This window comes from Mastigoproctus giganteus, chromosome 2 (assembly GCF_048544385.1).
Source record: "Mastigoproctus giganteus isolate SK-2022 chromosome 2, ASM4854438v1, whole genome shotgun sequence".
Classification (NCBI taxonomy): Eukaryota; Metazoa; Arthropoda; class Arachnida; order Uropygi; family Thelyphonidae; genus Mastigoproctus; species Mastigoproctus giganteus.
The window spans coordinates 97,315,037-97,339,161 of NC_143576.1; the positions used below are offsets into that span (position 1 = coordinate 97,315,037).

Sequence of the window (24,125 nt, forward strand, 5' to 3'; positions counted from 1 at the left end):
TTTTTTTTGCTTAGTTAAAATAGCAAAAAAAGAAATTAAAAAGAATATATATTTTTTGTATACATGGTATTAAATAATATTTTGTTTTCTAGTCTTATACACAGTACATTCCATTGTCCATATATGATTTACAACAGTGGATGGGTGCTCCATCTATCTATGTGTATGATTGTAATTGTGCTGGTCTCATTGTGGAATCCTTTAGACAGTTTGCAATCCAGCATGAAAGAGGCTACGAGGTGAGTCATCATTTATTAGGGAAGGGGGAAAGAAATTGGATAATATTTTCCTCTCATGAAATGTTTGCCATTTGCTATGTTATTGGTTTTCTTGCTGAAATAACACACGCAATATTTTGCTGAGATAAAACTTAATCTGTGTTGGATAAATAAACAAATCATTCACAAGTAAATAAAATTCACAAATGTGAATGATTCTGTCTGGCCCTGCAAACCTGTGAAAATTCTTAACTGTGAACAGGTTTTTTTTAATATACTAATAATCTCTCACCTCAGTGAAAAGAACTTTGGAACTTGCACCACCACCAGTAAACAACTAACACCAGATATAAAACAAGCTAGAATTGCTAAGGGAAGGTCCCTTGCCATTTCTTGATGTACACATACGTAGAGAGAATTATCTCATAAGAAATACTGTTGTCATATGTCAGGGGGTGGGCAACCTTTTTTGAATAAAAGGCCATATTCATTTTCGGAAATAGTGGAAAGGCCGCACTGATCCTTCGAACCACTACTTACGAAAGCCGACCGGGCTAGCCGCGTGGGTAAAGTGCCCGCCTGGCAACCCAAAGGTCGCGGGTTCGATTCCCGCCTCGGGCTTGGATCAAAGTACTGCAAAAACCTTGGGAGGTGCATTATGGCCACAGAAGCCTATGCGCCAACAACTACCAAAAAAAAAAAAACTACTTACGAAGTAAAACATACTTAATTATCAGTGTTAAATTTTATTACATATAACTATAGAAAAGGCAAATAAATTTCAATAAAACATACATATTTACAATATTCTCATCATAATACATCCACCTACATTTTATATGAACACAAAATTTAAAAAAATATAATTATAAAGATAATAAATTATTTTCGAAATTGTTATTCAAATGAAAATTTTTAGCAATTATTTAACATTCTCCCTGTGATTTATACAAGAATAATTAGAAAAAACCGTACTATTGTAAAAAATAATTTAATATGAGTTAACTAATGAGTTGAAGATTTGATGCTTTGGTGGTTGAGTTGTTTACCAAAAAAATTGTCTCGGCTGAAGCCACTTCGATTGCACATTTTTAATGAGCTAAACTCATCAGAATGTATTGGTTTCAGCCGAAACATCTTTTTTGATAATTAACTAATGAGATTTTTGGGTTTGTTTTTTATTAGATAACAACTGGATATTAGGCTCCATCTTAGTTGTACGCAACTTGAGTTGGTCTTCTAAATGAATATCAGATATCTGAGTCCTTAAATGACTTTTAATTTGTGTAAGGTATGAAAAAGTTGATTCGCAACAATACGTAGTTGCAAAGCAAGACAGCAGTCGGCGAGCATGTTGACGTAAGCATGGGTATTCAACTGCATTTTTCCATATTTCAATAGGATCTTTTTTTGTATCAAAAAAAGTCTTTATTATATTATCTTCTCCTAATTCAATTAATTCCATCTGTAGTTCCGCGGGTGCCGTCAGGATATCAACTAAATGTGGTTCATACGCCAATTTCATTTCTAAAGTATGTTCTTTGAAATCAGAAAATCTATCATTGTATTCTTCAATTAGCATGTCCAATATGGTTATGTAGTTTTTGAAAGTGTCACATACAACATATTTCTGCTCCTTTAACATATTTTTTAAATGAGGAAAATGTTCCCCAGATATTTCTGATTTAGAGAAAAGAGTTTTGTAAAAAATTAATTTTTTTTCGAAATACCTGAATTTTTTGCCACATGTCATATATATGTCTTGTTTTTCCCTGCAAATAAACATTTAATTCAAAAACGCAGCATTTCTACAAAATTCTTCATCTAATAAATCACATTCTTGTTGTTGTTCCTCATAAAATTTTTTAATTTGTTCTCGCAAAGCCAAAACTTTTACTAAAATTTGTCCTTTTGATAACCAGCGCACTTTACAATAATATGGCAAGTCGACATTATGTCTCATCATCCAATATAAGCATGCTTCGAAATTGGCGATGTCTTAAAGCATTTACTCGAATAAAGTTAACAATTGCAATCATTTTGTCCAAAGTATTGCTCAGTGTGGAGGTTTTGTTGGTGTAATATACAGTGGAACGAAATTAACTTTTCTAAATTGGGCTTTTCTTTTTTTAACAATGAAATGAATCCTTCTCGCTTTCCTCTCATAGAAGATGCACCGTCCATGCATACACTCACCAGGTTACCAAGGTTTAGTCCTCTCTCAAGATACATTTCTTTAAAGTTGTTAAAAATATCAATTCCACGAGTCCTTCCAGTGAGCATACCCAAAGCTAGTAGTTCCTCGTAACAATGAAAATCTTCAGTTATAGTACGAATAAAATATAATATTTGAGCACAGTCATTTCTATCAGTGGTTTCATCTAACACTATTGAAAAATATCTTTAGAGTGACTTATTACCTGAAGTTGTTCTCCTACATTCTGAGCTAATTCATGTTGTCCATTAGTTATAGTTTTTCTTGAGGGAGGTAATTGCTTGTATTTGGCAACTTTTTCCGGATCTAAACATCCTACTGCTTCAACAATACATTCTTTTATCATTTCGATGTCACTAAATGGTTTGCCTTTTTTTCAAAGTACATTCGCTATTTTGTATGTAACATCAGTTGCAGAAGTTCCTTGCTTGATAAAAGCACCAAAAGCCTTTTCCTGGTGCTGTTTTTCTTTCTTCATTTTTTGAAGTGCAGATTTACGAGCTTCTCCTTCTAATTTTACATATTTATGGTCCTTGTGACATAGATAATGTTGATTTGTATTGTATTTTTTTAATGTTGTTAGTACTGCATTACATATCAAACAAACCATTTTGTATTTCACAGAAATAAGAAAATACTGCATCTCCCAATCTTCTTTAAATGTTCTGTTTTTTTCATTCAACTTCCTTTTAACTTTTTTTGGACATGATGGGCAATCTAAAAATTAAGCAATTGTGAAATCAAACATAAGAAATTACAGGATTACAAAATTCAAGACAAGAATACGTACAGTTGTCAAAATATTCACAGTTACAAATATGCACATAAAAGCAACAGATAAAAAATCATGATGTCACAATTTAAATTTTAAAATAAAAAACTATTTTTGTCAAATTATTAACTCTTAAAATATTATTTTTTTTTATTTTAACAAACTTAACAGAGGATTAGAATTTTTCTTTTATTAAATAGCTTTCATTTTTTATCATTTGTGGTACATAAAACTGATTTTTAAATAAATAGAAAAAGTTAAACATGATATATTTTACTTTTTAGATAAAAAAATTTGTATTTTCCTTTTATAATTATCTGAATAATGTTTCTATATTGTGAAAAAAAAAATATAAAGCTTTTTATTATTAAACCATTTTGAATATTTAATTTTAAAAAATATTAGTTTAAAAGTAGTAGGATTATTTAATGATTTTATTTCATCTTTGTGTGACAAAGGCCACACACAAGATCTTAGAAGGCCGCAGGTTGCCCATCCCTGGCGTATGTCTAGAGAATTATATAATGGGCCCTCGACTTATGATGACATTGACATCTGATATTCTCAGGAACCAATGTACTTTCCATATGATCGTTTACTTTAAGGACCAGTGATATTTGCACGTACCGATGGCTTTCTGATATAGTTGGAACAATACATCGGTGAAAATTTTCAGACTCATGGAACACAGAACAATGTTCTGTGTGCCATGCGTCACAATTTCTCTCAACCAATTGGCATCTTTTTTATTGTTCAACACGTGGCACGCAGAACATCACTCATATGATTGTTTCAGGTCTATAATGATCTGAAACTTAAAGTTCCATCAACTAGTGGCAGTGCTGTGCGCTTTGAACACTTTAAAGCCAGCAGAGGACAGTTCAAGCACTTTCAAAAAAGGCAGATATCAAAAATGTTGAAAGTCATGGGGAGGCATCCAGTGCTGATAAAAAAGCAGCTGAAACCTTTAAAATTGAATTCCAAGAGTTTGTTGATTAGGAGGGTTATCTTCCCCAGCAGGTTTTTAACATTGAAAAAACCGGCCTCTTCTAGAAGCAAATGCCCAGGAGAACATACTAAGGATGAGGCTAGTTTACCTGGGCATAAGCTTATGAAAGATCGGCTCACTCTCCTGTTGGGTGCCAATGCCTCTTGAGATTTAAGCTGAAGCCTTTGCTTGTGTATCAATCTAACACCCCCAGAGTATTTAAACAACAAAAGGTCGACAAAGGCATGCTGGGAGTGTTTTGGCACAGTAACAAGGTGGCCTGGGTTACAGGATGTCTTCAATGAATGGGAGCTTGAAGTTTTCTGTCCTTCAGTGAAGAGTTATCTTGAAAAAAATAAGCTTCCTGTGAAGGCACTGCTGCTGCTGGTAGATAATGCGCCAGGCCACGATCCCAAACTTGTTCAATCTCTTGAGGCACAATTTGACTCAAATTTTGCCTCAAGATCAGCAAGTGATTGCCAACTTCAAGAAAATCTACACCACATAAATGTTCGCAAGTTGCTTTGCAGTGACCTCTGGTGAAAATGCTGCCACCCTCAAAGATTTTTGCAGGTCGAAGTTCAACATGTTGGATTGTGCGAGGCTGATTGTAAGTTCTTGGAATGATGTTTCAACCAGGTGCTTAAATTCAGGCCTGAAAAACATCTGGCCTTTAATTATCCATAACATTGAGAGATTTGAAGATGAGGTGCTTTGACAAGTTATAATGTTACTTTTGGTAAATCAATGGGTCTGGAGGCGAAGAGGATGTGGAGGACCTTATTGATGCTCATGGGTGTGAGCTAACAGCAGAGAAGCTATAAAAGTTTCGAGAAAATTACGGAGAGTGACACTGGAAAGGAAGAGGAAGAAAAAGATCCATGAAAAGTGTCAGCTGAGGTGTTGGACTGTTATTCCTTGTTAGGAGCATTTAAGAGAAGTGGTAAGAAACACCCTGACATTGAAAACACTGAACTCATGATGTGCAAAATGGAAGACGAAGGTCATTTCATACTTCGGGAAGCTACAAAAAAGTGGTAAAAAAACACTTTGGACAAAGTTTTTCCCCTTTGGACAGTGTCTTTGCTAGTAGCAACAAAAGATTGAAAAGACACTTAATGCTTGATATAGTCCCACCACTATTATGCCAACGTTGATTTCATCAGCTCTGCACTTCAAATCTAAGGTAAATGCTAATTTATTGTTTGGTGTTTTTATTTTAAGATGTTTTATGACTATTTATTAAATAATCTTTATAAAACACTAATTTTTAATATAAAAATGAAGTATAACGTGTAAGAAATACCTATTTTATGTAGTAGTAGAGGCATGTGATGCAAGAAAGCAAATGTATGAGTTTATGTAGCATCAGCCAAAAAAACCCCCCCAATTTCACACATCCATTCCTTCTAAAAGTTTATCCACTTCCTCCTTGAATTTATTTAAGCTATCAACTTCCACAACGACAGATGGAAGTTTGTACCAGCAATTAACCAACCACAGGCTAAAGGCAAATTTCTGTCCGTCTATTCTACAACTTCTTTCCTCAATTTGAATTTATGCCCCCTCAGGTTTGTAATCTGAGCAAGTGGAAGAATCCCATCAGAATTCAGCGTGCTCAACCCATTCATGGCCTTATACACCACAATCAAATCATCTCACAGGTGTCTAGTCTCCGGGATCCGGACAAGTTGCTCCCCCCCCACATTTTGCCCCCAGCACATTTCGTCTCCCACATTTCGCCCCCAGTAGATAATGAATAGGCTATAGAAATGTAAATAATACACCTAATTTTTTATTAATTCTAATTTATTTTGTTTTAATAGAAGAATCAATCAAAGGTAATCAATCAATCAAAGGTAAAGGTAATCAAATCAAAGGTAATCAATCATAGAATAAATGCACATTATTATTGTTTAAAACTCGAAGTTGTATGCAATGCCTCTAAGGTAATCAATCACATTACGATTTTGAAAATCTTGGACTATTCTTTTGAATCTAGCAGAAATTGCAGCATACTTCTTGTTCCATCAGAAAACCACTCTTGGCTATGTGCCAATAACTGAAGATTGTTACTAGTGGAAAAAATAAGCATGCGACCTTGGAGCAGTTCGTCCTGAGAATCATACATTAAAAACTGTTTAATAGATTTGATAATTGAGAGCTATTAAGTGCTCAATAATTCCTATATAGGCGGGCCTCGATTAACGCGATTAATTCGTCCCGCGAGTGCATCGCGCAAAACGGAAACACGTTAATCGAATATCATAACCAATAGGAAAAATTATAATTGGTCCTTGACCTTCTGGAATGTCCATAAAGAATTTTAAAAATACCTTTTAAATAACTTTTTAACTGTATATAATGTAAAAGATAATGAAAAGAATTATGGAATTAAATGTTTATTGCATAAAACAGCGGTTCTTAAACTGTGCGCCGCGGAATATTTTAAATTTTCGAGAGAAACACAGCGATACTCGACATCTGTCGGACACCGCGCGAACTACTAGCTCGAGGTAGTTCACAGTTTCAGCATTTCTTATTAAGTTGTTTGGACCTAACTACTAAACGAAACTGTTAGGTATTTCTTTTGGTCTGGGTGTGCCTTGAAAAAATTACTGAGACATTAAAGGCGCCGTGAACCGAGAAACTTTGGGAACCTCTGACATAAAATACACAATGAAGAAATTACTGTTGCAGAAATATTTAAACAGTGTTGACTTTCTCTTTTCATCAATCAATTTCCGATAGCCGACAACAATTGTCTCTGGGTCCTGGTGAAATAAATATCGCAGAGAACATCAAACCTTTTGTTTGAGGTTCTATGCGATACGAAAGATTTCATCTAATTCTTTTACAGTTATCTCCTTCGCAGTAACATTTTCATCTGGCTCATTTAAAAATTTGAATTTTTAAATGCAAGTCTGCATTGACTTTATTAGCAGTAGACAAAGACTTCTTCCGATTGTTGATGGAACACACCGAGGCGGGCAGCAGGCAAAGGTTTGTTTATTGACCGTACGACTCGCGGTAAGCTTAACGCATGATTCAAATCTTTTTCAACTATCGCATAAAAAAAAAAAAAATCATGTTAACTGGAAATTTGCATCGTGTAAAGTGAAAAGTGGTATCATTTTTCATATAGTGTTAACTGAATATTGCGTTAATCGAACTTGCTTTATGCGAGGCCTAGCTGTATGCTATTATATTATAAATCAACAGGGATTACCTTTATTTTAGATATAGGAAGCTTCTTTTCCAACTCTCCTAGTTCAACTCGCTAATAATTCTTGAGGATGGCGATATCAATTTTGCAAAACAGGTGGGACATTTTCCCCACTGTCAGAACAGTAGTGTTCACACCGTGCGGTCTCAACAATGAGCGCTCAAGACCTCTGTCTTCAAACACCATACCTCTGGCAGCAAGGAAACCATTACGTGGATTGGCATAAAATTAGATTTTTGGTCTAAACTGTTTAATAAATATGGACCGATTATTTCTTTTGGTCCTGTAGCTGGATTTTAATAAATATGGACTGATTATTTCTTTTGGTCCTGTAGCTGGACTTCAGAGTTAAATTTAGGGGTCTACTCATTATCTACTGGGGCGAAATGTGCCGGAGGCGAAATGCGGAGGGTGGGGGGGCCACTTTTCTGTAAACCCTAGTCTCCAGCCTCTGCAATTTGCAGAACGTAAGCCTTTTTTGGTATGAGGTCCCCTTTGTTCCCCTCACCAATCTTGTTGCCCTTCTCTGTAAGCAACTCAATATCCTTCCTAAAATGAGGCCTCCAGACCTGTACACAGTACTCAAGGCATGGCCTGACCATTGCCTTATACAAAGTGATAAGGAGGTGATTATTCCCTTGTATAAGGCAATGGTTAGGCCACAACGTGAGTACTGTATACAGGTCTGGAGGCCTCATTTCAAGAAGGATGTAGAGCTGCTGGAACGGGTACAGAGAAGAGCAACAAGATTAGTGAATGGAACAAAGGGTTGCTCTTATGAAGAAAGGCTTAAGTTTTGCAAATTACAGAGTCTGGAGACTAGGCACCGGCGAGGTGATCTGATAGAGGTGTATAAGGCTTTGAATGGTTTGAGCATGCTCAATGCCAATGGGATTCTTCATCTTGCTCAGGATAATCAGCTCAGAGGGCATAAATTCAAATTGAGGAAGGACGGATGTCGGATAGATGTGAGGAAATTTGCCTTTGGCCAGCGGGTGGTTGGTTGGTGGAACCGACTTCCATCACTTGTTGTTGAAGTTGATAGCCTAAACAAATTTAAGGCTCAACTGGACAGGTATTTCGAGCGAACGGAGGGGTGAAATGGGAGTAGTGTGGTTTTTTTTTTTTTTTTTTTGGCTGATGCTGAATAAGCTTGCTTTCTTGCATCATATGCCTCTACTAATGCTAATAATCACCTCCTTTTCCCTACTAGTAAAATTCTTGTATATCATTGACAATACCCCATGACCTGCTCTGGCAGCCTGTCTCTATTGTTCAGAAAACTTCATGTCTGACTGCACAATTACTCTCAGATCTTTTTCATTTTCTACCACCCTAAGTGTAGTACCACACAGTTTGTACATTTCTCTGGGATTACTTCTACCTATATGCAGTACTTTGCATTTTTCAATGTTAAACTTTAATTGCCACTTCTCAGCCCATCTATCCAAATTTTCTAGATCCTGTTGCAGTAGCAGACTGCCATTATTGTCATTAACAACCCTGCCAACCTTTGTATCATCTGAAAACTTCAACATTAAGCCTGATATTCCTTCATCAATATCATTAATAAATATACAAAACAACAGTGGGCCCAATACTGAACCCTGGGGGACTCCGCTGATAACATTAGCCCACAAAGAGCAGCATCCATTAATTGTCACTCTTTGTCTTCTCCCACTCAACCACCCTTTTATCCATTGTAGCAACTTACCCTTAATACCATACTGCTCCAATTTGTACAGAAGTTTGGATACTTCCATCCGCAACACTGTTGTGGATGGAAGTATCCAAAAAATTACAAACATCATCTGATGTGACCATGGATGATGAAAAGCACAGAAAAGAAAGGGGGAGATTAAAAAAAAGGGGAATGTTAATTGTCAAACTCCACCAACCCAGTGCAGCGTACATTAGTTATGGTATTAGTCTGCCATCTCTCATTGCACTGTAAAATGATGGCCTCCATAATAGGATGTATGCGAGTAACCACTACTATGGTTAATGCTGAAAACTTCCACAGCTATATGGAGGGTTTCCATCCACAAGAGGTGGTGAGAAACATGCTTGTAGTCCAAAACTTCAAAATTGGTTGTGGTTGTAATTGAAATTTTTGTATAAACAACATTATTACTGTTATGTGTATAATGTGTATGAGTGAAAGGTTTGGAGGTTTGTTTGGCAACATTGAGTACTCCCAAGTGTTGTTAAAAAAAAAAAAAAAAATGGCAGTGTACAGCATTTAAGCAAGAAGTGTTTATTAAAGAATATTATAGAAGCGGGAATTCAATTGTTTTTATTCAAAGAAAATACCAGCAACACTTTAGCATGTGTGATGGACCAACAAACCAAACAGTGACTGTAGTCACAGTGTTGAGATTAGTTGATTACTCTGAGAAAACAGGCAGTGTTTTGGAAGAAAAGAAAGGTCATGCATGTTGACCATCATTAACAATGCCAGAGAACATTGATGAGGCTCAGGAAGTCTTGCTACAAAGCATTTACATATACGCTTTGTAGAGTTTACATAAACTTTCACATTCATAACTGCAGCAGGTTTTTTTTTTTAATAGTTTTGGAAGGTAAATGGGCAATTTTTAAACATTTCTAAAGTGGTCTGCTTTCCACCAGGTTTCTGTTTTTTTTAATGTGGTGATGTATCAGTATATCTCATTGAAATTTTTTTTTTTTTCTTTTTTTTTTCTAGTAACAGTTCTATGGTCACCTTAATTCTGAATTATTGCATTCATAATCTAAACAGTTAAAATTATAAAATTAAACTGAAAAGAATATTGTTAACATAGATCAGTGCTTTCCAAACTTTGATGACACAATGTACATACTAATTTTGCATGCCAGTCTTTTTGTCTTAAGTTGATGATAAATTCAACAGTACAAAACTTTGTTTGTTATTAGGCAAAGTACATACTGAAACAAGTAAGACAGATGGTAGATGTATGGTACCAAGGACGAGCCTAGTTAAAGCCATCTGAAATCAGCTGTCAGTTATTAGCTTTCTAAAAGAGAGAACATATCCAGAGTTCACAGGCTCATGAATATGAAACAAAGAATGAATGTGTTTCAGTTACATCAGGATATGCAGGAAAAGGAAATCAAAGCAGAAATTATAATATGTTGCCAAAATTTGGCAAATTACTTTGGAACACAATGTGATTAATCAAGGCGTTGCAACATCCACTTTGGAAAGCTCTGATCTAAATTATCATTTTCAAATCTGAAATTTTTATCATAAAAAAAAAAAAAAAAAAATCTGCTTTGTTGTTGTTTTCTTTTTTTTTATCAACAATCCTTGACCCCATTAAAATTAAAATATCATTTTTGTAATTGTATTTTTTAATTGAAGCTTACAACACAATCTGCATATCATTTCATTATTTCTCAGTGAATTTTCCTCCCTAGTCCAAAATATATTCATAACTGCAACAGTTTAGCTCTTAAAAAAATAAAAAAAAAAAAAAGCTCCAAACTTGTTCTAATTTAGCTTACAGTATCGATATCAACAAAGATTTTTTATAAATTTTTTTTCCTGGCTAATACTACTGTACACATTACAAATGTGAAATATCTTATTTTACTTATTTTATTTTTTATATTAGCAGAAACTTTTATCATAGAATTAATTTTTTGACCATTATAATAACATGGATGGGAATAGAGATTATATTCATTGAAATTTTTTCTCTAGTTAGTATGACTATATGCATGTGGTATATTGCATGTACAACAGGTACCATTCAAATTGTAACAGAGAGATAAGATAAATGGAGAGTGACCGAGGAAGCGGTTTTTTTTTTTTTTTTTTTTTTTTTTTTTATGATAACAGTACGGGAAAACATCACTTCAACTTGTGTGCTAAATTTGAATGAAACAATGAAACACTGATTTAGTTTATCTTACTAATAAAGAAAACAATAGTTTCATTATCTTTTACATGTTTATGGTTCACATTACTTTATACAAGAACTACAGCTATTTTTGCATTTCTTCTATACTTTGCACATTGTTTTAATGCTTGTTTGTTTGCAAATGTCTGATTACACTGCTTTTCCACCACTTGAAACTAAAAAGTCAATTTACATACAAGCAAATGTGTTAACTTTTTTTAAAGATTTTACAATACGTGAAAAATCGTATATGTTCCATTAAACACTACATTGTATTTCTTTAGCATCTTACTGAAGATCGCTAAACTCAAATTTAGCTTCACATCACACATAAAGAAAAAAAAAAAAAAAAGAAGCAGTTTAATGTTACAGCATATAACACAGATAATAAAACATACTCTGTGATAGATAACATATATCATGTGTTCAGCACATTTTATGTAATGTAGACAGCCAACTTGTTAAGTAGTGATGAAGAATGGAATTGAGCAGATATTTAATTTTTTTTAGAAATCCAGTAAAAATAATTCATGTAGTAAAAATGAATAATTAATTTTTATATAGTTCTATTTTTGTGAAAAAGACAAAGATAAACAATTTTAGGTCAGTGAAGAGGAGAAATGATTAGAAAGAGTCTCCATCATAAACCCAGAAAGTTGGCAACTAAACCCTATTAAAAAAAAAAAGGTTAAATTAGTTTCTCTTACTAAAACTTTTGTAGGTAGGTTTTGTAGGCTAGGTACTCTACACACTTTAATGAGATGGTTGAACGTTCCTTGAAAGAAACATGGTGAACAAATGGAAATATAATATTTCAGCACCTTTTGTACACTCTCTATTTGATATTTATTTTTTTGCACTGCTTCTGTCATATAGCGAAGTAGTAAATTCATGACTTCGACCAAATCTGTGGCAATTTTCCTAGTTATTCCCATACAGATTAAAATCAAAATTTAAATTTAAAATTACATGCCTTCACATTACTATGAACTAACTTTTATCCAAGAGATCAGGTGGGAAAATTTTTTTTTCTGTAATATCACAAAACAGTAAGGTCCAAAGTGAAGTAATTTTCATCTTTGGGATTCTGTCAACTGGTACATTTGTGAAACCTGGTGTCAGCTGGTACATTTCTATTCACCTATGGAGTTTAATTCTATATTTGTGGGTAAATCTGTTATGATGTCTAGAGTTGAATGCATGTCATGACTCTATGAAAATGACTGGCCATTTTCTGTACTAGTTTTGTTTATTAATAAAATACAAAATTGTATGGTTAGTGAAAGTTAATTTTAAGTTTAAAGTCTGGATTTCTATTAAATTTTCTGGTTTCCTTTTAATTTTTCTGTTTTTTTTTTTCTCTTTTCATTGTTAAAATTCAAAAAACATCAGCTTTCCAAATGTGAAAGGTTGATAGCTGCTATAATGTAAGACAGATGAGCAAAAGTTCTGAGATGTGAGTATGAAGATCATGCAGTACTAATAGTATTTACCGTATAGTGCAAGGAAGCCATAGGCTTTTTCTGCACTTGCAAAAAAAAAAAAAAAAAAAAAAAAGCCCAACCAAGCAAATAAGAAAATGCAAATTATATGCTTCACTCCTCACACAGGTGAGTATCCAGTTGACCTTTGAATTTATTCAAACTGTCAGCCTCAGTTACCTGTAAAGGCAACTTGTTCCTTCAATCTAATCTAAACCTGAAGCCCTGTAATTAGAATTTTTGACCCCTAGTTCTGGAATTCTTTAGAAGAATTCCACCACGAGAATTCCACCTGCGTTCATTTTACTAATCCCTCTCAGAGCTTTGTAAACCTCAATCGGGTCACCCTGAGGTGCCTGGTTGCCAAACTGTAGCCCACATAATCGGAGTCTTTCTGCTCGTCACCATTCGAGTACAAATGCCTTAGTAAAATTCAAGTTAATGTATTAAGTCAAGTGGGCCGTAAGCAACTAAAAGATAATAGAAAATGGAAATGTACTGTCTTTTATTATTTTATTCAAATTTCCACATGGAAACCATAAAAGAGAAAACATATTACTATAGATCTTCAGTTTAAAAGTCAGAAGCCATGGTATTTCAACAAAAAACAGCATAGAAAATGTGTCATTCTATACAAGTATATGATAATGACATTTTCTTTTAGTGACATAGAGTGCAATCTGTCTTTAATTTATTAAATAACTGTAGATTATTCTCAGACATTTCATGGTTTCAGATGCTTCAAGACTTGTTATGTGAGGCTGATGGCATAATAGGACAGCATTTCAGGAATTCCTTGAAGTGGTATAGGGCCCTCGTGTTATTTTTTTCTCCTAGAAACTCAGGTTTTTCGTTAGCAAACAGAAAATTGACCATTCAGCACACGCAGTTTATAGACAGTGTGTACAGAGCAATATGGCCTCGATCATTGATGCTCCTAAAACCCTATTACAACAATAAGTGGTACAGGAACTACCACAAAACACTCATGAATAATCTATAATCCTTTAAGAAATTAAAGACCTTGCACTTTACATAGATTGAAGTACTTATTTTCTCACTAATTTCCAATCATATAAAATTATAGTTTATTGGTTCCTAAGGCCAGGCACAAATAATCAACTAGTGGAGCAACTATTTAATTTCCATGGATAGGAATACATTGCTTCTATGAGAGGGTGGCATAGGCAATATTTTTTGTTGTCCTAACTGAAGAGAGATGCAATTTGCTCTATTCTTCAGGCAACATTGTCTGTATGAAATGGGACACATACGTTTCAATATGTTCACCTGCACTGGTATTGAAACAGTTATTTGCTTATCACAAAGCTATATCTGTTGTAAAAGTTATTTTTTTTGTGAGATGGAAAGAAGACTATATAAACCCTTTTGCTGCTGTTTTTAATATAATACATCTGGATATATACTATATATTATTATATAGGTATACATGGTGTCTCAAAAATATTGGTACAAACGTTTAGGGGAGGTAGGTAACATCTAAAGGAATGTGAATCGCATAGGAACCCATAACTGAAACGTCACGGGAAAGTAGTAGCAGAGGCACAAGAAGCAGAAATGACACAAGACAGTAATTAGTGGCAAACATTTATTTGACATAATATTAACAATGGAGTATGAGATGGATGCATTTCACGATGTTACAACATATGCTCGAAGGTTCCACCATGAGATGTGATGCATGTGTGACACCGATGCAGCATGGATTGGCGGACGTGGTCGAACACACCTGGAGTTTCTTTGACAGTAGTAGCAGCGCAGACAAGTCTCGCCACGAGATCCATTTCCGTATCACAGGCGATTCATACATGATAGATTTGAGGTCCCCCGACAGAAAGAAATCAAGGCTCGATAAATCAGGTGAGTGTGGAGGCCAGGCAACGGGTCCACCACGGCCAATCCATCGACGCTCAAAATGCCTGGTCAAATGGTCACGAACACACCTTCCATAATGGGCAGGCGCCCCGTCATGTTGAAACCAAATGTTGCGTCTCACATTTGCTGGAACATCGTCAAGTAACCATGGTAGAACGTGTTCAAGAAAGATTCAGTATTTAGCGGAGTTCATGCAAGATGGTAACAGGTATGGGCCGACTAAGCAGTCACCGACCATACCTGCCCACACATTTATTGTGAAGTGATGTTGTGCCGCATGGGAGCGCACACTGTGTGGGTTGTCTTGAGCCCACACACAAGCATTGTGCTAATTGAATAAGCCTCCCGAGCGAAATAAGCCTCATCCGTTAACAAAACATAGGCTGGAAAATTCAAGTCTTGAGCACTTTCTTGGAGAAACCTCTGCGCAAAAGCCACAAGTGCAGGATGTAGGATGATCTTGGGGGAGCAGTAACTGAACCCTTTGAATATGAAAGGGGTGTAAGGAATCGTCGTGCCAGACATGCTGTACACTGCAACGAGACACTCCTAAGGCAGAGGCAACAGCACGTGTGCTGGTAGTAGGATCATTCTGGACAGAATTCAACACACTTTCTTCCATGGCGGGAGTTTGCGTTGAACGTTGTCTGCCCGCACTACTCCTGTTACCTCTAAATGGCTCATAATTGCACAAATTTTGATGCACATGCGCAAACAAACGGTGGTCCGGTACATGTGTGTCTGGGAAGCGTTCTCCATAAATTTGTTGAGTGGCTCGTCCATAGCCCTCTGCTAATCCATACACTAGGTGCATGTCTGCCAGCTCACAGTTCGTATATCGATGCATGCTGTTCGTGCGGCGACTACTGCTTGAATGAGTAAACCAGAAATTTTCCCTCTCACGAACTGATGAACAGCGCCGTCTACCGACTTATGGTGACGTTTCCGGTTATGGGTTCTTATGCGATTCACATTCCTTTAGATGTTAACTACCTCCCCTAAACGTTTGTACCAATATTTTTGAGACACCCTGTATAGTATATAATATTGTGGATATAATATTATACAAAGGGTACTAGGAAAGTTTTGCAATACAGCTTTATTTATTAAATTTTTTCAAAGTAATTTCCTCTACATTCAATACACCTCTCCATCCTCCGAAACCAATCTTTAAACCAGTTCTGCCAAGTTTCACTAGGGAGTAAAGCACACTCATTGCCCCAAGCCCGTAGAAGGTCCTCATCACTGGAAAACCGCCTCCCTTTTAGCTTCATTTTCACATGCGGGAACAGTGCAAAGTCGCAGGGAGCAAGGTCTGGACTGTAGGGAGGGTGCTCGAGAAGTTTCAGTCCTGTCGTGGTCAAATATTCGGTGCAGGCTTTGGCGCGGTTAGCTGGAGCATTATCCTGATGCAGGTACCAGGTGTCCATTCTTGACTTTGGCCGCAGGTTCTTCATAGATCCAATGACTTTAGGCAGGCATTGTTCAGTATACCACTTAGCTGTTACTGTCTTCTGCGTGTCCAAAACGACACGTTCCACAATTCCACTCGATTTGAAAAATACAGCTATCATTTTCTTCTTTACAGATCGGGATTTTCTGACAATTACGGGTGTGTCGTCATCATCAAAGACCCAAACTTTGTTTTGAGCCTTGGTCGGCAGATCGTAATAGTACAGCCAAGTCTCGTCACCTGTCACGATGTTGTTCACATACCGAGATTGTCCCTTATCAAACTTTTTTAACATCTCCCGGCACCAAGTCACACGTCGTGTCATCTGCTCTTCAGTCAGTTGATGCGGCATCCAGAGAGAACAAAGTTTCTTCACGTGAAAATGATCTTGCAGAATCGAACGAATTGCTGGTGCATTTAGGCCCAAAGTATCCTCTATCTGTTGGTAGGTCACTCGCCTGTTTTCGTCAAGCATTTTCCTCACAGCAGTAACGTTTTCCTCCGTAACTGACGTTCGTGGCCTTCCCGGCCTCTCAGAATCCTCCAGAGTGAAATTTTCCCTTTGGAATTCTCTATACCACCTGAATATCGTTGTACGATGTGGACAATCATCATCTAGTGCAAGAGTCATTTCTTCTAAGCACTGGTCTATGGTTAAACCACGCACGAAATTACCACAAAACTGTCCTTATCTCATTTCGTGACCACGATGCCATCGCAAGCACTTTACACTCTCACTACTAATGAATAACTGAGCCCATCGACTTGGCGCGGCGGCTGCTATGCATGTATGAACATGTCTCAACATGCAGCAACAAGCAGCTTCCTGTGATTCATTGTTGTGTCATATTGCAAAACTTTCCTAGTACCCTTTGTATATATAGATATATAGTATATCTATATAATCCATGTAGATTCTGTTAGCAGCTGGTACTTTGATCACTTTTAGCTGCAGTAGTTTCTATTCTATTTTCCTTTCTGTTATAAAATTATTTAACTCCCATTCCATAGTAGATAGACTTCTGGTAACTCTGGCTCATAAAATTTTTTTCATATGTGAATGTAGATACAAAATACTTTCAGTTATCAGCAATCTGTACAGGTCATTAATAGTTATATATTTATATCCAGTGGACCAATATGATTCATCCTTTTCTAGTGTTAACATACCCAAAAAACTCCTTGCTACTTTTCTTTTCATTCTTAGCAAAATATTTCTCGAATTTGCATTAGCCTGCCTAAACTTGATTACAGACTGGACTTCTGGTCTTTATTTACTGCAGATTTTTGTGTCCCACAAAATTTACAATAATCATCCCATGCATTTTTCTTCTTTTCCACTTAGCCATCATTTCGTTTGATCTATTTAGTTTAAATCTTGAACTGTATCTTGTAGTTGACATAAAAAGTTTTGTGACTGTTATGATTTTACTCTGTTTAAAGAAAAAAGTGTAAATTTGACATTTACAATTTTTTTTTCAGCATTAGTTGGTCCCACCGAAAAGAATTTTAAAAACCATCTGAATCCATTATAATCACCTTTGCAAAAACAACATCCTTTTATCCCTGGGAGTAATTATTTCTTTGAATAAATCCTACAACAATGCACTGTGATCACTACCACTAAAGGTTCCTTAACTTCAAGAGTCTTAATATGCAATGAATCACTGCTGATAACCAGATTAGACTATTGGCCTAACAACAAAAAAAAAGTCACTTGTGTACCCTGTACACAAGTGATTTTTTTGTTTACACATAAAACATCTTTGACGACACCTACTAAATTTTGAACATCTAGAACCGAAATCATGAATGATGTAGGTTATGCTCACGCCTGCTACTTACTCTACTGAATCAATGTTAATGATTATTAGGATATACACACACACCCACTGCTTAGTCTAATGAAGCAACATTTGGAAGAGGTTAGGCCAATAGTCTAATTACTCATTTGATTGTAGCCATTTCTTGAATAGTATGATTGCAACAATACAAGTATTTGTATTGTTGCAATCATACTATCATGTTGGATCATGTTACTCTGTCATGCTTTGTCGCAAATCACACATGCAGCTCTAAGGGATCTGCAAGAAACAACAGCATCCACACATAATACGCTATTGAAACTGACTTGGCTCAGGATTTCAACGAGTACAAGTGCAAGATGGTAATGCTGCACATTCCATTTCGCAATGAGGAAACAGAGATACTGTCAGAGATGAGATGTGTTAAGATGTACGATGACAATGAAGAGCTCATACTAGATTGTAAATTGTATGAATCGGACTTGGACGTTTGCAAAACGATTGAAATATGTAAGACAATGTGTCAAGACGACGATGACGGTGACTGTGACGAAGCATGCAGTAATAACTTGCATAGCCTTGTAATGCGACTGTGAGAAGAAAACCCCTTTTGAAACTTTTACAATCATCCGAACAGCAGATGAATGAGGATCGAAAGCTCACCACACTCAACCAACTCTGCACAACTGCAAAGAAATGCGAAAACTTGTTGACCAACAAGGGTTTCTGCAACTTAATGAGAATGACCAATGACAAGCAAGAGATTCTACTCATACATGTAATTTGGAATCTGATATCTCCCAATTGCAAACCAATTCAGATATTCTTGACCGTTCCAGCTGGTTGCAGAAAAAGTTTAGGATTTGACTCTTGATGGAAATATACAACTGCTTCAGTAATTCAGATGGGTACTGTATTGCCTACATTAAATGTGCTTCAACTGGTAAGGCTGAAGCACATCCAAGATCACTGCCCTCAAGATATCCATTTCTCAGGTTACCAAAAGGTTTCTGCCACCGGTGGCAATGGTTAGTCCAAAGCCACCTAAGTGGTATGCCCCCGAATCATAAACGTGTTTCCGCAACCAGCTGGTTTATGCCAGCTCTGAGCACATCCAAGATCACCTCCCATGATCCTTTGCTTTAAATGCTTTACTTTACTTTAATTTTTGCAAGATATCCATTTCTTTGGTTACCAAAAGGTTTCTGCCATGGGTGGCAATGTTTTCTGCCCCGGGTGGTTAGCTCAAAGCCACCTATATGCCCCAGGGGCTCACATCTATGTAAGACAAAAACCACAAATTTCCCGTGTTACCCTGAGAGAGAGAGAGAGAGAGAGAGAGAAAAAGTGAGAAGGGAATCACCAAGAAAGCAAGAGAGAGAAGAATAATGATATCTAGCTCAAGACCCTGGGTTTGCCAAGCCCATACGCACCAGATGTGAGCCCCTGGGGTAAAAGATGTAATCATAAATGCTTTTCTGCCACCAGCTGGTTTATGCCAGCTCTTAGCACATCCAAGTTCAGCTCCCATGATCCTTTGTGCAGTCTCCTTTCTTTACTCCATTTTTCTGTTATGAAACTGAAATGACGTCACTTCTGTTTCCATGATAGGTGATCTTGCAGATCACCTCCCATGATCCTTTGCATGATAACATCCAAGATTACCTCCCATGATCCTTTGCACAATCTCCTCTCCCAACTCCGTTTTTCTGTATGAAACAGAAATTATGTCAAATAACGTTATTTCTGCGTAGCAAAATTGTGACAAATTGATTTTACTACAGTGTGAAATTTAGTAGGTGCTGACAAAGATGTTTACACATCAAAAATATTGATTTCTCTCTTCGCCTCTCTAACATCCTGGTGAAAAAAATTGTCCAGGAAATCATACATAAGGTGACATAAACTTAAATTGAAAAAGGTTGGCTGCTGGATAATGTGTAAAAATTTGCTTTCAGTCAGAGTAATTGCTTGTTGGAACAAACTTTCATCTTGTGTGTTCCAACTATGTAGCTTGAATAAATTTAAGGCAGATATGGATGAATTATCAAAGGGGATGGATAGACATTGTATTGTATATATACTTGACTTAGGTGGCACCCAGGCTAATGCCCATCTCCACCAATAAAGTCTGTATTCATGTAGAACTTTTACAAATAGGCCTGTAGTGTAATATGTAGGTTTGTGTAGTGTAATGTGTTGTCAACAGGCTACTTTGCCACCAGGGAGCTGATATCACAATGGCATCAGCTTCCTAGTGGTGGCACCTCCGCAGCCAGGTGGGAAGGAGCAGCAGTGCGTAGCACACGCTTCTTGATTAGACCGGGGTTCGAGCCCGTCACCAACCACATACGAAGGATGCGGAAAGGTCAGGGAATGATCACCGCATATCCCGGAGCAATATGGCCTTAGTTGCTAATGCTCCTAAAAACCAAATAACAACAGCTTCCTAGTGCCCATCTCTGGCACTTGGAGCCAAGCCAGGGTTTACTCTTCTGTCTGTATATCATGCATGTTTATCCTAAACCCACCAGAAGTAGTGCCAGCAATCATGCTCCAGGGCTGTCCAAACCTGAGAGGTAAAAAAAAAAAAAAAATTTTTTCCCTGCAAAAAAATAACAATAATAAATAGATAAAAAAAAAAAAAAATAAATAAATAAATAAAAATATTTTCTTCCCCTCCCCATCTGAACCTCAGACAGAAAAGAAGGTTATAACAAATATAACACTAAATTTAATTAGACAAAAAAAAATTAAGCATTAACAAAACATAACATATAAAATCAAATACCTCCCAAAAAAAAAATAAATAAATAAAATTAATAAAAAAAAAAAAAAAAAAATTTCTTTCCCCCCCCCATCCGAAGCACAGACAGCAAGGAGAAAGAAACAACAAATATAACACTAAATTTAATAACCCCTGCCATCTGACCAAACTGACAGGGAAAGAAAACATAACCCAAACATCAACCTATTCTAAAACTCAACAACAACAACAAAAAAAAATTAAAAAAAAATAAATAAATAAAAATGAAATTTTTCTTTCCCCCTTTTCCTCATTTTTTACATGTAGTTACAGTATATGCCTACACTGGACCAATTAATGTTGCAAAACGTTTCCTCTTACCCAAAACTGGCCCACAAGCTTCTTGAAATATAAAATTTTCTTTACTTTCAATATAAAACTGCTCGTTACTGCTAACAAAGTTTACATATTTTCTTCTCGAGTTAGCTCTGTATTCCTCGTATATACAGCAATCATAAAGAATATGATCCCAACTTTCTAACCTCTCGCAGTTGCAAAAAGTTTGAGATTCTATTCCTAAACTATATAACTTGAATCTTAATGACCCATGTCCTGTAATTATAAAAGTTGGACTCCATTTTCATATAAAACCATGTATTTTCAGATAAAACCAGATATGCCAGATAAAACCAGATATGCCAGATAAGCTGTACTTGCTGCCTGGGAGTCTAAAACACTGATGGAACTGATATTCAGGTGATACTCAAGTCAAATGGACCCAATTTTGGCGAAGTCCGGATGGTCTGTGACAGCCAAATCCTCTGCTTGCACATTCACGATGGTAGAACAGTTAGTAACCCTGGGTATAACTCCCCATGCACAAGCACACTGTGGGTGACCACCCAGGTGTGAACCAACATAAGCAGGGGTCGCAGTGTGGCGCCCACACCACATGGAGGAATGCCACCCCCTCTGTGTTATGAGGCAATACTAGGTGGTAGATGACTCTCATCAACTGGTGCAATACCACCAATTTGCTTATTGGAGGCTTGAATTGGTGGAACCCATGTTTCGTCTCCAGAGTTAAGTTCCTGTCAATCCTTCACCATCTCATCCATCATGCAGAAAATTGATGACTTTTGAGATTATGGACATCATGGCAAGATCCAATCTTCCTTACATTTCGAGGGTACCACTCTAAAACGGTGTTCGCAGGCCAGCCGCTAGTTAGTACACCAGACTGAACCTATTGGTAACTCTTTAGGATGCTTCCGGATCTTGCTACCTCTGCACTGACAGATAGTGACTGGAGGGAGTACAAGTAGTGTGTATGCGGGGGAGGGGGCATTGTCGAGGCCACATTATGTCAAGGATCTGGGTATATTCTTACCATGTGTATGCCATATCCAAAAATTTCATTACTTCATACAGCATATCCAGCCTACTTTTTCTTACTATTGAATATACCATGAATTGTCAAACTAATAGAGTAAGCTTATCTGCGAAAAGATCTAAACCTTCCAAACGCTTCCTAGTTCATTTCACAAATATGCGTGGTCTCAATTCTAATCTCAACAATGTCCATTTCCACTTGCAGTCTGCCAAACCCCACGTAGTTTTTCAGAGAGAATCTCGGTTATCTGTTGATTCAACTACTGGTAACCTCAGTTTCCCCAATTATTCCCTGTATAATTCGTTACATGCTCAAAGGTGGTACTTGTAGATATGTCCATTCCGATATTCCCTGTCAGAGACTTGGTAATTTGGAATCTCCTCTTTTCGATCTTCTGTGGCTTGAAATCTCTCTACCTCATTCTGTCAAATTCATCTGTTGTGTCTACCGTTCTCCCAACTCCACTAATCACTTGGAGCTCTTTGATTTCCTCTCTTTGCAACTTGACTTTCTCCAGTCCAACTTTCCTAACAGTGAAGTAATTTTACTTTGTGATTTTAATGTTCACAACTCCACCTGGCTTCCATCTCTAGTCACACAGACCCAGCTGATCAAGATGCTGAGGCTTTTGCAACTACTAATGACCTCGCACAGATTGTTCATTTACCTACCAGAATACTGGACAATCCTAACCATACCGCCAACACGCTTGAACTTTTTCTCACAAACAACCTTTCTAAGTACACGGTCGAAGTGAGTGGTCCTTTAGGCACCTCAGATCACAACTTAGTGATTGTCTCTTCTCCAATGGAGCCTTTATCTCATGGCTATTCCAACCTTGTGTTGTTTGGCATTACAAGAATGCAAAATGGGATGACCTGCAAGATTTCTTTCTTCTTTTCCATGGTTGGATTACTGTTTCAAAATTTCTGATTTCAACGTTTGCTCAGATCATGTCAGTGAAATTATTCTTGTAGGAATGGAATCATTTATCCCACACTCCACTTTAAAATCAAGACCTTTTTCTAAACCTTGGTTTTCCAATAAATGTGCTAAGGCTGTTCAAGAGAAGAACGTTGCATATCATAATTGGCTTGTTTCCAGTTCTTCAGTTTCATTTTCTGTCTACACCAAAGCTCTCAACAATTGTAAAGCAGTTATTAATCAGTCCAAACTAGATTTTGAACAGGCTAAGAGTAGAAAACTTGCTTCTTGCCCTAATGGTAGATGAGCATTCTGGTCTCTTGCCAAAACTTTTGGCTGCAACTTTTGCCCATCTCTGCTCTCACCTCTGTCAAAACCAGATGGTTCTTTGTCACTTCAGACAAGGATAAAGCTGACCTGCTAGCATCCCATTTTTCTTCCAACTCGTGTATTAATGATCTTGGTAAAACACTTCCCACAATTCCCAACACGCTCCATTCAATGCAACAAAACCTGTGCTCCTGAACTTACTCATGTTCTTTGCCGCCTTTTTTCACTTTCATATTCCAAAGGTGTTTTTCCGTATGCTTAGAAATTTGCTCAAATCCAGCCAATTTCTAAAGAGGGTGATAAATCCCTCCCATCCAATTATGATACCATTGTGATATCAATTAACTGCCAACTCTTAAACTACCTTGACACCTTCTGTCTGATCAACGATCGCCAGTATGGATTCCGTCAGTGTCGATCCACTGGTGGTATTCTGGCTTATGTTACCTATTTATGGATAAATTCAATGGAAAAGTTCAGTGAAACACAAGCAGTTGCTCTTGACATCTCAAAGGCTTTTGATCGTGTTTGGCATAAAGGTCTTCTAAACAAGCTTCCATCTTATGGTTTGCCAACTGTTTTTAGTAATTGGTTATCCAGTTTTCTCTCTGATCACTCACTGAGGGTGATGGTAGATGGCTCTCTGTCTTCTAACTTCTCCAGTAATGCTGGTGTCACCCAAGGTTCAGTTCTTTTCTCCCACTCTTTTCCTCCTGTATATTAATGACCTTCCATTGATTGGAAATCCTATCCATAGTTTTGCCAATGATAGC

The 24,125-nt window shown here is 36.7% G+C and overlaps 1 protein-coding gene across 2 annotated transcripts in view; it reads left to right on the forward strand.

The window, feature by feature from the left end:
• raptor (regulatory associated protein of MTOR complex 1) overlaps nt 1-24,125 on the forward strand; it is a 638,589-nt gene that overhangs the window by 105,589 nt on the left and 508,875 nt on the right. For both annotated transcript variants that reach the window (XM_090389485.1, XM_090389491.1), the window contains exon 5: nt 93-239. In XM_090389485.1, the coding sequence (XP_090245611.1) occupies nt 93-239 (147 nt within the window). The remainder of the gene's footprint in view (nt 1-92; nt 240-24,125) is intronic.